The sequence below is a fragment of the Patella vulgata genome, chromosome 1 (assembly GCF_932274485.2).
Source record: "Patella vulgata chromosome 1, xgPatVulg1.2, whole genome shotgun sequence".
In the NCBI taxonomy this organism is placed as follows: Eukaryota; Metazoa; Mollusca; class Gastropoda; family Patellidae; genus Patella; species Patella vulgata.
The window spans coordinates 71,501,519-71,513,846 of NC_065879.2; the positions used below are offsets into that span (position 1 = coordinate 71,501,519).

Below are 12,328 nucleotides of genomic sequence, written 5' to 3' on the forward strand. Positions count from 1 at the left end.
CGGAGAAAGTTAATCAAGATTTTCCGGCGTGTTCCCCGCTGTCAGTGGTGCAGGACGGAGGGCCTGTCATGGGACAGCGTTGGTCGTTCGCGAGGGACGAAAAACCCGCGGTCGCGTGGATTCATTGGCGTGGATGTAAATTAACCATTGGAAGTTGGCATTCGATATAAGAGTAGGTCGTATTTAGAATTTTAGAAAATACACTTACTGTGAACAAAATCTTGTATTTCTTCGGCAGTTAACTGTACACCCTTCTTCAAAACCACAAAGGCTTTCGGGAGTTCCCCAGCCTCAATATCAGGTACACCAATAACACCTACGTCAGCAATATCGGGGTGTTTTAGTAGTAAAGCTTCTAATTCCGCTGGTGCCACCTGGAAACCTTTATATTTAATCAATTCTTTTATTCTATCAATTATAAATAGATAACCATCTTCGTCTACGTGGCCCACATCACCTGTCAAACATCAAATGCATTTAAATAAATATTGACTTATTATAAGTAACAAAATCATAACGTAGCACGATTAATTTAAAGGTGTCATCCCAGACGTAAATCAGCTTTTCATGGGCAGTTGGCGACCATATCAATATGGCACGAGTCGCCTTTTGGCAGTTCACACGAAGGTAAATGATTCAATTTCGAAGAGATGGAACCCATGTCAAATTACTGGAAAACCGAAGCAGTTTCTAGAAACAAAAAATAAAAACCAGGCCTTATCACGTGTGATTGATATTTATGTGTATTATATAATATTGTTCTTTAGTAAAAGCCACAAACACACAGGATTGAATTGCGAAGAACTGCATATTATTGAAGCCATTTATGATCATGACGTAATATTACCTGTTTTTATCCACCCATCACTATCAATAATAGCTGCTGTTGCGTCTGGTTGATCCAAATATCCCAGCATTATCTGTGGTCCTTGGATACAAACTTCTCCATCTTGATTTACACCAAGTGGTTCTCCTGTCTTTGTATCAATAATCTGAAGAGAAGAAATATAATAAATATAAAATTTCACGCCATTTTAGTTATACGTTAATAATAATGTTCGCGTTCCTACATATGCATATCACCTTCGACAGACTAAACACACTTCCCGGAAGGCGCTGTGGCTCAATGAGCAAGGCACTGGCTTACTAACCACGAGTCCGGGGTTCGAGCCTTGTGAGAAAGTTCTCTCGGATTTTCCAGCCTGCCTCCTCCTGGTCAGAGGTGTAGGACGGATGGACAAGCAAGCCATTCGGATGGGAGGAATCCCATTAAGTCGTTGACACAGGAAATTAGATATAAGAGTAGGTGGTAGCGCCGCGGTCGGTGTCAAGTTTTCTCTCATAGCAAACTGTATTTCGTACGCCCGTCTTCACTACCCCAGTCAGTGCAGAAATATAGAACGTTAAACCCCATTTCATTTCTAGACACACTTCCTACCCCTGACATTGAAAAATATTGAAGTAACCACCCTTGATCAATCTAATTAAAATATATATCTATATTTATACTTTCGATGGCTTACATTACATGTAGATCTAACAAGTTATAGTGGGAGTTCACGTTCTATGACGTCAAGTACCAAGCAAGCGACATTTGACCCGATTACGTCGGTCATTCGATTAACCAATTAGCGACCGCTATGTATTTTTTATCTACTTTTGCTTTGTTTTGATTTCTATTGCCGCTATAATGTCTACCCACACTTCCGCGCAAAAAAGGTCAAACGTTCGATTCAAGCAGAACACGAGTTAAATAACAACGCTTCCAGATCCAAGTGTAGTAAAGACAAGTAAAATCGAAATTTTGAACTATAAAAACGAAACGAAATTGGATCTGTGTTTTAATCAGATTGCACTCTTGATTCTAACCTTGGATATTTTGATTTTCGAGCTAAGCAACCTAACCACACCCACTCAGTAAGTCAATAAAACACTCACAATAATAAATCATGGCTCTATGGTGGTTTATTCCGCAAAATCTTTTGAAAATCTTTGATTGGTGGGGGAGATAAGTTCCGATAGCATTTTGAGTAAACATGTCTTTAGAGTATTTTTTTTAATGACCAATTAAATACACAGAAATAAAATAACATCTAGTTTAATTAGATACTCAATATATTATTACCTTTGTTTTGATTCCCTTTATAGCTTGTCCAACTGAACCGAATTTATGATTCTCTTCTGTGTCTAGATGAGTTACCATACATTCAGACATACCATATCCTTTAACATAATAAAATACTATGATGGTGCATTCCAATTGAATAGAATCTCTATTGTAATAAACACGTGGTAATAAAATATGGTACATTCCAATTAAATAGAATATCTAGTGTAATAAATACAAGGTAATAAAATATAAATTGGATTCAAATTAAGTACTCTATAATTAGCATGGGAAAAAACTTAGTGCATTCAAACTGAAATACATAGAGTTGTTCAAATGTGAAACGTTAACAAGACGATAGATCATAAACGACTGGCTGGTGGTATGACATAATCTCTTTATATGTTAGAGGGTACACGACGGGTCTATGTGATAGCTTAAAACTGGCGGATTTGAATGAATAGAATCAGGCCCGTAGCCAGAGGGGGGCCCCCCGAAAAAATGTTTTGCCCCCCCCCCCCGAAAAAAAATTTGCCGACCATAGCTCTAAAATACCTACTGTAGACAGTGCCGGGTGTGCCCCCCCACCCTAAAAACTTCACTGCCCCTCCGAAGCTAGCAAGTTGGCTACGGGCCTGAATAGAATTAATGTAAATCCCGCTAAAGTTTCAGCAAATTTTCGATCAATGTATCTGTGGGTAAGAACACTATTGATTGTATATGGTTCCATATCTATCATTTATTTTGGAATATTATGTCATTAACCTACGTGTGAAAACATACAATAAAACTGGGCCCACAAAACTGACGCTGATGGCAATCACGGTGACCCAGTGGGCAATTGGCAGGCTGGCTGGGTTCGACCCCGGTGTTTTCTGAGAACACAACAATTGGATTTTCCCGGCGCGGTTTGCCCTCATCAGTGGTGCCAGATAGGAGGCCTGGTAAGAAACAGCTTCTAAGTCATTCGGATGGGATGAAAAAACGTGGTTTCATGTACAACTTGGCGTGCACGTAAAAGAACCCTTGACAGTTGAAATTTGATTTCTGTTCGAGCAAAGCATCACTTCATTTTCACGGTGGGAGCAGAAAAGTAGGACGTTTAACTCCATTTCATTAATGCGTTACTTACCTTGACTAATGTAGTTGACCTTGAAAATATCTTTCACTTGGTCTTCAATAGCCACACTAAGAGGAGCCGCTCCACAGACGACTTTTTTAACACACGTTAGATCATAATTTTTAGTTTCTGGTAATTTTGCTAATAAAACCATTACTGGAGGAACCATGTGCAGTATTTTTATCTGTAAGATAAAGGAATTATTGTTAGTCCCGAAATGATCTAGTTTCTCTCTCTAATGTTAAAAAAATTGGGCGGGGGGGGGGGGGGAGTTGCACTCGGTTCTAATCTCCAGCTAAACCCTACCTTACCTACCCTTAGGAGACCAATATGAAATAGACATTAACATTTAACTTATTCTTTTACGTTTTGGATAAATAGACAATAGCTTACAGAAGTAAACTCCACGTAAGGCGATCCTTTTTAAATTTTCAGAATAAGCTGCTTTATTACACGATAATACTGATTTGAAATATGCTTACTCCATGATTCCCTCTTATTATTATAGACTAGGAACACAAAACTACAATAGATTACCAGAGTTACGTCCCGTGACAGCTACGTCGAAATCTTTAAAATACAGTAATAAAAGACTGCGTTTTGTTAAAATATGGTAACCCATGGAATTGTTATTGATTTCTATACCTGTACGTTTTGAATAAAATATATCATTGATTTTTTTTAATCGTTAAATTTAAGATATATTGCCACGCAACGATACATACAGCCACAGCAACTAAGTCTTTCGATCTGTCCGCAAGTAAAATCTTTAGACAGAATTTCAATAGACCTCTTTGTTTTACTAACTTAAATTAATGCATAATTATAATATTCATACACGTCGTATGGGAAATTTTGTCGTTAGCGCTCTCACAAGGTTCTCTAAAATGAAACAATGGACAAAACTCTAGAATGTAATTAAAGACAAATGTTGAAATCTAATAGACTTCTTCGTCTCAATAAAGTTGCTTCAAGAATCAGTTAAAGTTGTTTTTATTATCGCAATACAATAGCGTAATTAAAGATACCTGATATTTTTGAACAGCTTCCATATATGGCAAAGGGAAGAATCTGGACATTAACACCAATTTCGACCCATACGTTAGAACACTTGCAGTAATAGCAACCAATCCGTATATGTGAAACAGTGGTAAAAATAATAAAACAGAATCTTCTTTATCTAGGTCCAAGGCTCTGCAATAAAAACAAGAATTAAAATGAACTCAGTTTCAAGTAAGATTAAGAAATGTGGTGCTTGAACGATAACACCACATGATTGATCCAAGTAGCTGTCATCCGGACAAATGAATAGGGGTGTACGCCATGTAGTGTACTATGACCTACTATGATTTCGATCTCCAGATATCAAGGGTTCTTCCCCGTTCACGCCAACTGAACGACCAGGTACCACGCCGGAAAATCCTGAGGTTCTTTCTCGGCCATCACCGGGATCGTACCTCAATGTTACCGAGCCAGCCTGGCTCCCGTGATGGATATGGAAACAAACGAATCATCTCCTTTATGTGGAAAGCTATCCGGAACTGTCATTATATTGGTCTAAATATTATTCACTGTTAGAAGTACTAATCCTAACCGTAGTTATGACCATTTCTTATTCAATTCTATTTGTGATAAAATTATATTGTCGGTTCATCAATAAATCGTTTGTGTTAAAAAAAATATGTAAATATTTTAAAGCAAAAAAAACCTTGATTGTAAATAAAGGATTCCAGATTCACATAATGAACAGTCAACCACCGCAAAAGAATGGATGGCATTCCATCATAGGTGTTCTCATTTTGTAAGTACCTTAATTGTGCGAGATTGGCGATTACATTGTAATGTGATAACATAACAGCTTTAGGTAAACCAGTTGTTCCACTAGAAAATATGTAACAAGCTACAGTCTTTTTAGGGTCAAAGGTCGCCTTCTTGAGATCTTTGCCTTCACCAAGGGAGATAACTTTGTCCAGTGATGTACAGTCTTCATATTTGTCTTCACCGCCAATTACTATTATGTCCTGAAAATCAAGCAAATTCAGGTGTAAATTTCTATTAAATTTCAAACTTGTTGCTAAAGGAATAAAGGAGGAACAAACAAAGATTACATTCCTCATTTTGTAACGGCCGTAACTGTACAGTTATATGGAGTATGTGGCGGAGAAGGGGGTCTACCGAGTTACGACATTCCCTACCTGAAGGCGTAAAAAGAAAACTACTAATTCCGGTCAATTAGCGTAAAAGCGGAAACAATTAAATGTCACTTTATACACAGTTTATATGCATGGCGACCCATTTGTGTCAATTTGTAGGTCCCAAATAGACTTTTATGCACATGTAAAGCCCTAATCAACACTCTAAATCATCGGATGGGTTTGACTTTCAACGGATTTTAACACAATTGCCAGTTGATAATTTAATTAATAAAATGGATAATTGAGATTGTGTTTATTATCGTAGCAACGGTAGCAATGACATTTGTGACTACACTGTTCTTCAAATTGCCATAACTCCGCTCTGACTGAAGTAATTTTCAACATATTCCCATTTAATTATCTTTTTTAAAACTATTATAGCGAGATCAGACAGTAATTGTATCTTTAACGTTTTTACTTTCTTTAGTTTTATCAATAAGACTTGGTGACAGAGACTATTTACCTTAATGTTGTTGTTTTTACTTTCTTTAATTTTATCAACCAAACTTGGTACTGTTACTATATACTTGGTTTTACATTTCTCAAACTGGGCTACCAATTCATCTGTACGTTTTTGTTTGTAGAAAAATAAAAGGGAAGGAAAGAAATACATTAATGTAAACACGAGTGGGAATACTCATCCTGGTCTTAGACAGAAGAGAGATTTTAACATTTGAACGCATGCACAACCGAGAGAGAGAGAGAGAGAGAGAGACATTTCGGGACTAACATATGGTTCAACTCTATTCCAGTAACACACAAAAGCTTAGGGGTCTTTAGCGGTGAGTGAAACCGGAGGGCCCGGAGAACACCCAAAGCAAAGTCAGACCTTATGATCTAACGCACGCAATAAACCATCCCCCCCCCCCATAAAAAAAATCAGAATGAGATACATACATATTTATTCATTTACCTTTTGTATAAAGTGGGTTTGTTGCCTGTAAAATAGCACCTAACGACGTCACGGCGAAGAAAACAACAGCATAATCAATATTATTAGTTGAACACATACAAACAACATCTCCTCCTTTTACTCCTATAGATTGTAAACCATTCGATGCTTTTATAACCAGACATTTTAATTCTTTATACGTCACACTTCTCTCTGTGTCTATCTCAATCTTAAAATAAACCAAAATAAATAATGTGGTTATTGCACATGAATGGCGACAATAAGGAGACGTTCCTTAAAGGAGTCAGATTATACGTCGGAATACAAAGAATGATCCATGATTGTCAGCAGCGGGAAGGGGGGTGGGGGGTCAAGACATTTCAGATCTCCATATTAATGCGGTGCCTGCTATGATGTAGGTGACATTTCCGAATATTTCGGGCCTCGGGACCAAACATGAGTCTGAGCAAAGGGGCGGGGGGGGGGGTTGGACTCCCTGAGTCGGTCCTCGGAGACCCAGAACCTGGAGCAATGATAGGCCTTATGATCCAGTGCGCACCCTTTAATTGACCACTCAGTGTAATTAGAATTTCAATTTCGTTTTGTTTATTTATTCAGAAGAGTAACACTTATATGAGATAACTGTATTTCAAATGGCTATAACCCCATCACTATCGGAATTCCCATATACGCTTTTCAACAATTCTCCAAAATGCATAGTTCTATATGCACAGACAATTTGATTTGTAAATCAGCCTAATCCCACTCAAGCACTGCTGTAATGAAAGCAGTTCCAAATTTAACAACCAATGCCTAACTGCGTAACAATGTCATCTGGGTTTAAACAAAGCTCCACTTTGTTACATAACGTTACGTCATGACTCGCGAAATTTTTATGACAATTAACCAGTGTATAGAAGAATATTACAGAAAAATTAATTGTGTGACAAACGAGGCTATCAACACGAATACAATGTAAACAATAGTGTTTGGAGACGAACATACTTTCACCGTTTTTAAAATCTTAAATCACTGTCCAAAGTTTTAGGGAAGACCCCAGATTAAATGAAAGGCTACCATGTTGCTGTACTTGGGATAGATTTGATTAAACGGGAAGAATAGACACACTCCCTCAAAAGCTCAAGTATCATAGTTAATCCAGCAGTGGCCAGAGAGGGATTTCTCGGGCCATTGCGTCTGGAATATGACACCTCGGCTGCTTTTCCCCAATTATCATCTGTACTATAAACGTGCTGATTTCACAGATTCAATTAAAGCAGTATTATTTTAAGATTAGCATTGTCATTGAGACATATATAGTAATAAACATTATCTTTGCTGGCCAAACAATATATTTTTTTTTTGGGGGGGGGGGGTTAGACATAGCTTCAAAGTTTTATTTAAACCTGAAAATGATAAACGATGAACTTACCATGGCAATATTATCTGGAAATTTATCAAACCATGAAAACATATATTCTGTTAAAGAAACAACTGGAATATCTTCATCCGCCATTCTGGGAATATTTCTGAAATAATAAGTGACCTGTTAACTGACTCAAAATTGGATTAAGTGGATTAATGAAAGGGAAAGCTCTGCATGATCCAGTTGTTGTAATTGTTATGGTTACTGCGTCGGTTATGTCTCAACACTGCTTGGGCACAAGTTATGTGGTCGTATGTGGTGTGGCTCGGTAGGTTAGATGCAAGTTCCGTAAGTAGGACGTCCCAGGTTCAATCCCCTTATCGGTCGAGAAAGATTCTTCTGATTTTTAATCGCCCCCACCCCCCTTGTTCGAATTAGACAAAACAAGCCATGTCCCGTGTACACGTTGGCGTGCAATTAAAAGAAGATCGGGCAAAATTTCCCTCGTTACACACTGCACGGTGAATAGCTGAGGTCAGGTCTAAATATTAAGGCCTACTGCTGATTTCGCCAAGGTCGCGAGATGTAAAAAGGGTTAGGGCACGTGACTGTTGATGAGATTGTGGGTTAGGGTTAGCGTAAGAGTTAGGGCTAGGTCTTGGGTTAGAATTAGCCCTGTTTACATCTCGTAACCTTTGACCAAATCTGCAATTGGTCTTAGTATCTAGACCTAACCGTATAGCTGTCTCCATTAACCCGATTGATGCAGAAAAGTAGGACGTTAACCCCATTTAATGTCATTTCATGGGTTATACCAAGAACCAAAACCATTTACTAAAGAACGAAAACAATAAACACAGCTAGTGATGAAAGGTATCGTATTATATATTAGGATAGAGGTTCACACAAAGTTAAATCTTAAAGTGACATTTAATAATATTTTGATCTAGCCTGAATTACCGTTTATGGTCTAGATTTTAACAATGGCGTATAGAAGTTTGATGATGCCGGGGCCACAATACTATGATTGTAAGCAGCTAAGACTCAAAGTATATATAACTGTGAGAAAGAAAGAGATTTTAGATATGTCAAAACAGATAAAATAAACATTTTTAATTCAAATTAAATAGACCAGTCTGTTATAGAACAACGACCATTTCAAATTTCAAAAAACTCAATTTCAATTTCACTTTTTAATCACAGGCACATGGGGGGGGGGGGGATTAAAATTTTGTACTCTTACATTATGTTGTCTAGCATATCACAGTGCCATTATTAGTAGTATGCTAGATAACATAATACAATTAATTTTAATCTCTTCCAGTGCCTGTGTTTTTAATTGGAAATCCTATTGGCATGGATGCACGAGACCATCGCTCCCTCTGGATAAACCCTACAATTACTAGTGTACGTGACAAGGAGTAGGGTCGCCTGTCCAACCTCGTGGGTTTTCTCCGGGTCCTCCGGTTTCCTCCCACTGCTTAAGACCCCCTACGCGCAAGCAAATTCTTGAAATACAATTAAAACCATATGTTAGTCCCGAAATGACCTAGTTTGTGTCGAGTGGACGTTAAACCCCATTTATCTCTCCCTCTCTTACGTGTTTGGTATTAATACAACACTCTATACGCTTTACTGCGTTTATCCTGATTTAGACAGTGACCTTGATTTAGATAATAGTACATCATTAACTTGGAGTACAGCAATTGGAAGGAAGGTCGTTCAAAAAATAAACATTATGGCCTCTTTTTATTGTTTATTGACAGTTCATAATGTTAAAGCTTTAATCTATTGTAAATTCCATACAGTATCCAAAGAAACATGGTTTACCAGTCTTTCGGATGGGACGACAACCCGAGATATCGTGCACCTAACGGCGCGCTGGTGAGAACCTTTGACTGTTGGAATTCGAAATAAGAGTAGGTAGGTTGGTTCTTAAATTTCTAGGGTCATAGACCGTGGGGTGGTTCAAATGAATGTGTTTGCTAGTGTATATTAAATATTGTATTACTTTATTTATAGCTAAGATTTAAAGACACAATTTAGGTAACTTTTTAAACTGTTCATTTCTGTGCGGAGGGGGGTTGGATGGCTGAATGGTTAGCGTGCGCGCGCTGTATCATAAAGTCTGTCATTGAGTCGACTGGCGTGGTTTCGAATCCCCGGTTGTACGTGACAAGGAGTAGGGTCGCCTGTCCAACCTCGTGGGTTTTCTCCGGGTCCTCCGGTTTCCGCCCACTGCTAAAGACCCCTACGCGCAAGCGAATTATTGAAATAAAATTAAACCATATGTTAGTCCCGAAATGACCTAGTTTGTGTCGAGTGGACGTTAAACCCCATTTCTCTCTCTCTCTCTCTCATTTCTGTGCGAAAGCGCAATCATAGGCGTGACATTGATATTGGACTGCGTAGGTACTGAGTGTCGCCGTCTCTCACTATCGTTTTCAAAACATGAATAATGGGCGCAACTAAAATAATATATGAAAGGGGGTTTAACGTCCTATTTTTCTGCACCGACTGGGCTAATGCAGTAGGGTTTATGGCGTACAGTATGCTATGTGGGAATCTTACTAGGACGGCGGCGCTACAGCCTACACATATTTCGAATTCCAACTCTCAATGGCTCTTTCATCTGCACACCAATGTGTTCAGGACCTCGGTTTATCGCCCCACCGAATAACTGGTCGTGCCATGCACCGCTGACAAGAGGATACCGCGCCGAACAATCCCCAGGATCGTTCTCGAACAACATCGCACCAGAAAATCCCTAGGAACGTTTTCGACCAACACCGGGAGCTAACCTGGGACCTCCTGGTTAGCCAGTCAGCACCCTTACTCCCAGCGCAAGTTAACTAAATAATGAAGTGCGAAACCTAGCTTTAAAATTTATAATTAATATCAGTTGTGGGGAACGACGTCACAGAATACAATGCCGTTAAACGATTGGTAAAAATGAAATGGGGTTTAGCGCCCTATTGTTTTGCTCCGACTGGGCTAATGATGACGGACATACGCCATACGGTGTGCTATGAGGGTAATTTTGGCAGGGCTGCGGCACTATGACCTACTATTATATCGAATTCCAACTGCCAAGGGATATTTTACGTGGATGCCATACTTGCATACCACGGTTTTTGTCCAATTCGAACGACTAGAAGCTGTCCTTGGCCCTCTCTTCTGTACCACTGATAAAGGGGAAACCAGGTTGGAAAATCCCGATGAACTTTCTCGGCCAATGCAGGGATCGAACAGCTAGCGAGCCAGCATCTTACCCACTTAGCCACCGTGGCTCCGCACGATTGACTGAATCACCATAGTACTTAAGTTACATTGGTTACGAGTACGCGTAAATTTTAAGATAGTGAATTGAATTTGATAATTCGGGTTGTAAGAGGGCATATATATTTCGGACTATGGTTACATCTTTCAAATACAAGGCGAATTTGATGCTGATCAGCCGGTTAGTTAGGGATTTTTTCGTTTCGATTAGCTGGCAAGCACAGTTTGTATAGTTGTTGTAGAATTGCCCAGTCTACCTTATGTCTATAATAGACTGGGCCAGGTTTAATAGTGGGCTGGTCCAATGCATGTGCATTGAATAAGAGATAAAAGGCCAGTTTGATATTCACATGTCCTCTCTCACTTTTCTATATCCTGTTGCGATTTGAATGGTGCAACCCAGCTGTGTTGGACAAGAAGTGTTGTGGTGATTTAGAAGACAGACATAAGACAGAAATCAGAAGTTGACTTAGATTGATCAGACAGTATCAGACCATTGGTTGATAAGTACCCTTTTATCTATACTCCGATATACTGAAGATAGACTTAGCTGTACAGGGAAAACACCCCTTGACCCATCAAGCCATCACCGGTGAGGTCAATAGATGGGCCTAAACCCAATCTAGAGGTAGATAGAGACCCAATTTTACAATATAGTCTACGATTAACCACAAGGAATGCCCACATCACTAACATAGGGTCATAAGCCCATGTCCATTAACGAGGTCCCCGCATAAAAACATATAACAAAATGCTTTACCAACCTTTACGAAGAATGTAATCCGGAAACCTTATACAGCAGATTTGTTATAGCAGATAAAGTTTATATAGTTTGTACTCCAGATTTACAAATGTAGGCGAAAAATATCTTGAACACTCTCTGTTTCTCTAAAATCTGTATGGTGTCTTAACGAATAAGTATGTCACAGCAAAATAATGTAAATGTGTTTTTGTCCAGCTGGCAGTTCACGTGACATCTGAACCGTGTCGTGTCGTCTGCTGTTCAAGGGAGACTTTGCACTTTTCACCGACCTTCAAATGGCTGTATTTTGTAGGTTAATAAAACTCACAGTGAGTAACATTTATATATTTGTTTCGTTTTCACGGTGCACAAACTCTTAATGTGAACTAGTTTTATCTGTGGTGAGTTGAATATGGTCAATTTGGCTTACAACTCGTCACTGTTGAGTCGGCAGAGTAAACTCCCAAAGTTGTACTGAAAGGTTTTAATGTGCTATTCCATGCTAATCAGTGCAAAACAAAACACAACAATATATGGATTAAACCCCGTTGACTAGTCTACTCGTTGTAGGCTATTGTAAATAATACATTAGGCCTAATTGTAAATCATATATTAAAGATACATTAT

The 12,328-nt window shown here is 38.7% G+C and overlaps 1 protein-coding gene across 1 annotated transcript in view; it reads right to left on the reverse strand.

The window, feature by feature from the left end:
- Positions 1–12,328, reverse strand: part of LOC126815811 (uncharacterized) — a 39,927-nt gene that overhangs the window by 1,063 nt on the left and 26,536 nt on the right. The window contains exons 10-15 of the mRNA XM_056100757.1: positions 5,037–5,248; positions 4,256–4,421; positions 3,240–3,411; positions 2,126–2,223; positions 848–992; positions 209–457 (exon numbers count right to left, since the gene is read on the reverse strand). Of these exons, the coding sequence (XP_055956732.1) occupies positions 209–457; positions 848–992; positions 2,126–2,223; positions 3,240–3,411; positions 4,256–4,421; positions 5,037–5,248 (1,042 nt within the window). The remainder of the gene's footprint in view (positions 1–208; positions 458–847; positions 993–2,125; positions 2,224–3,239; positions 3,412–4,255; positions 4,422–5,036; positions 5,249–12,328) is intronic.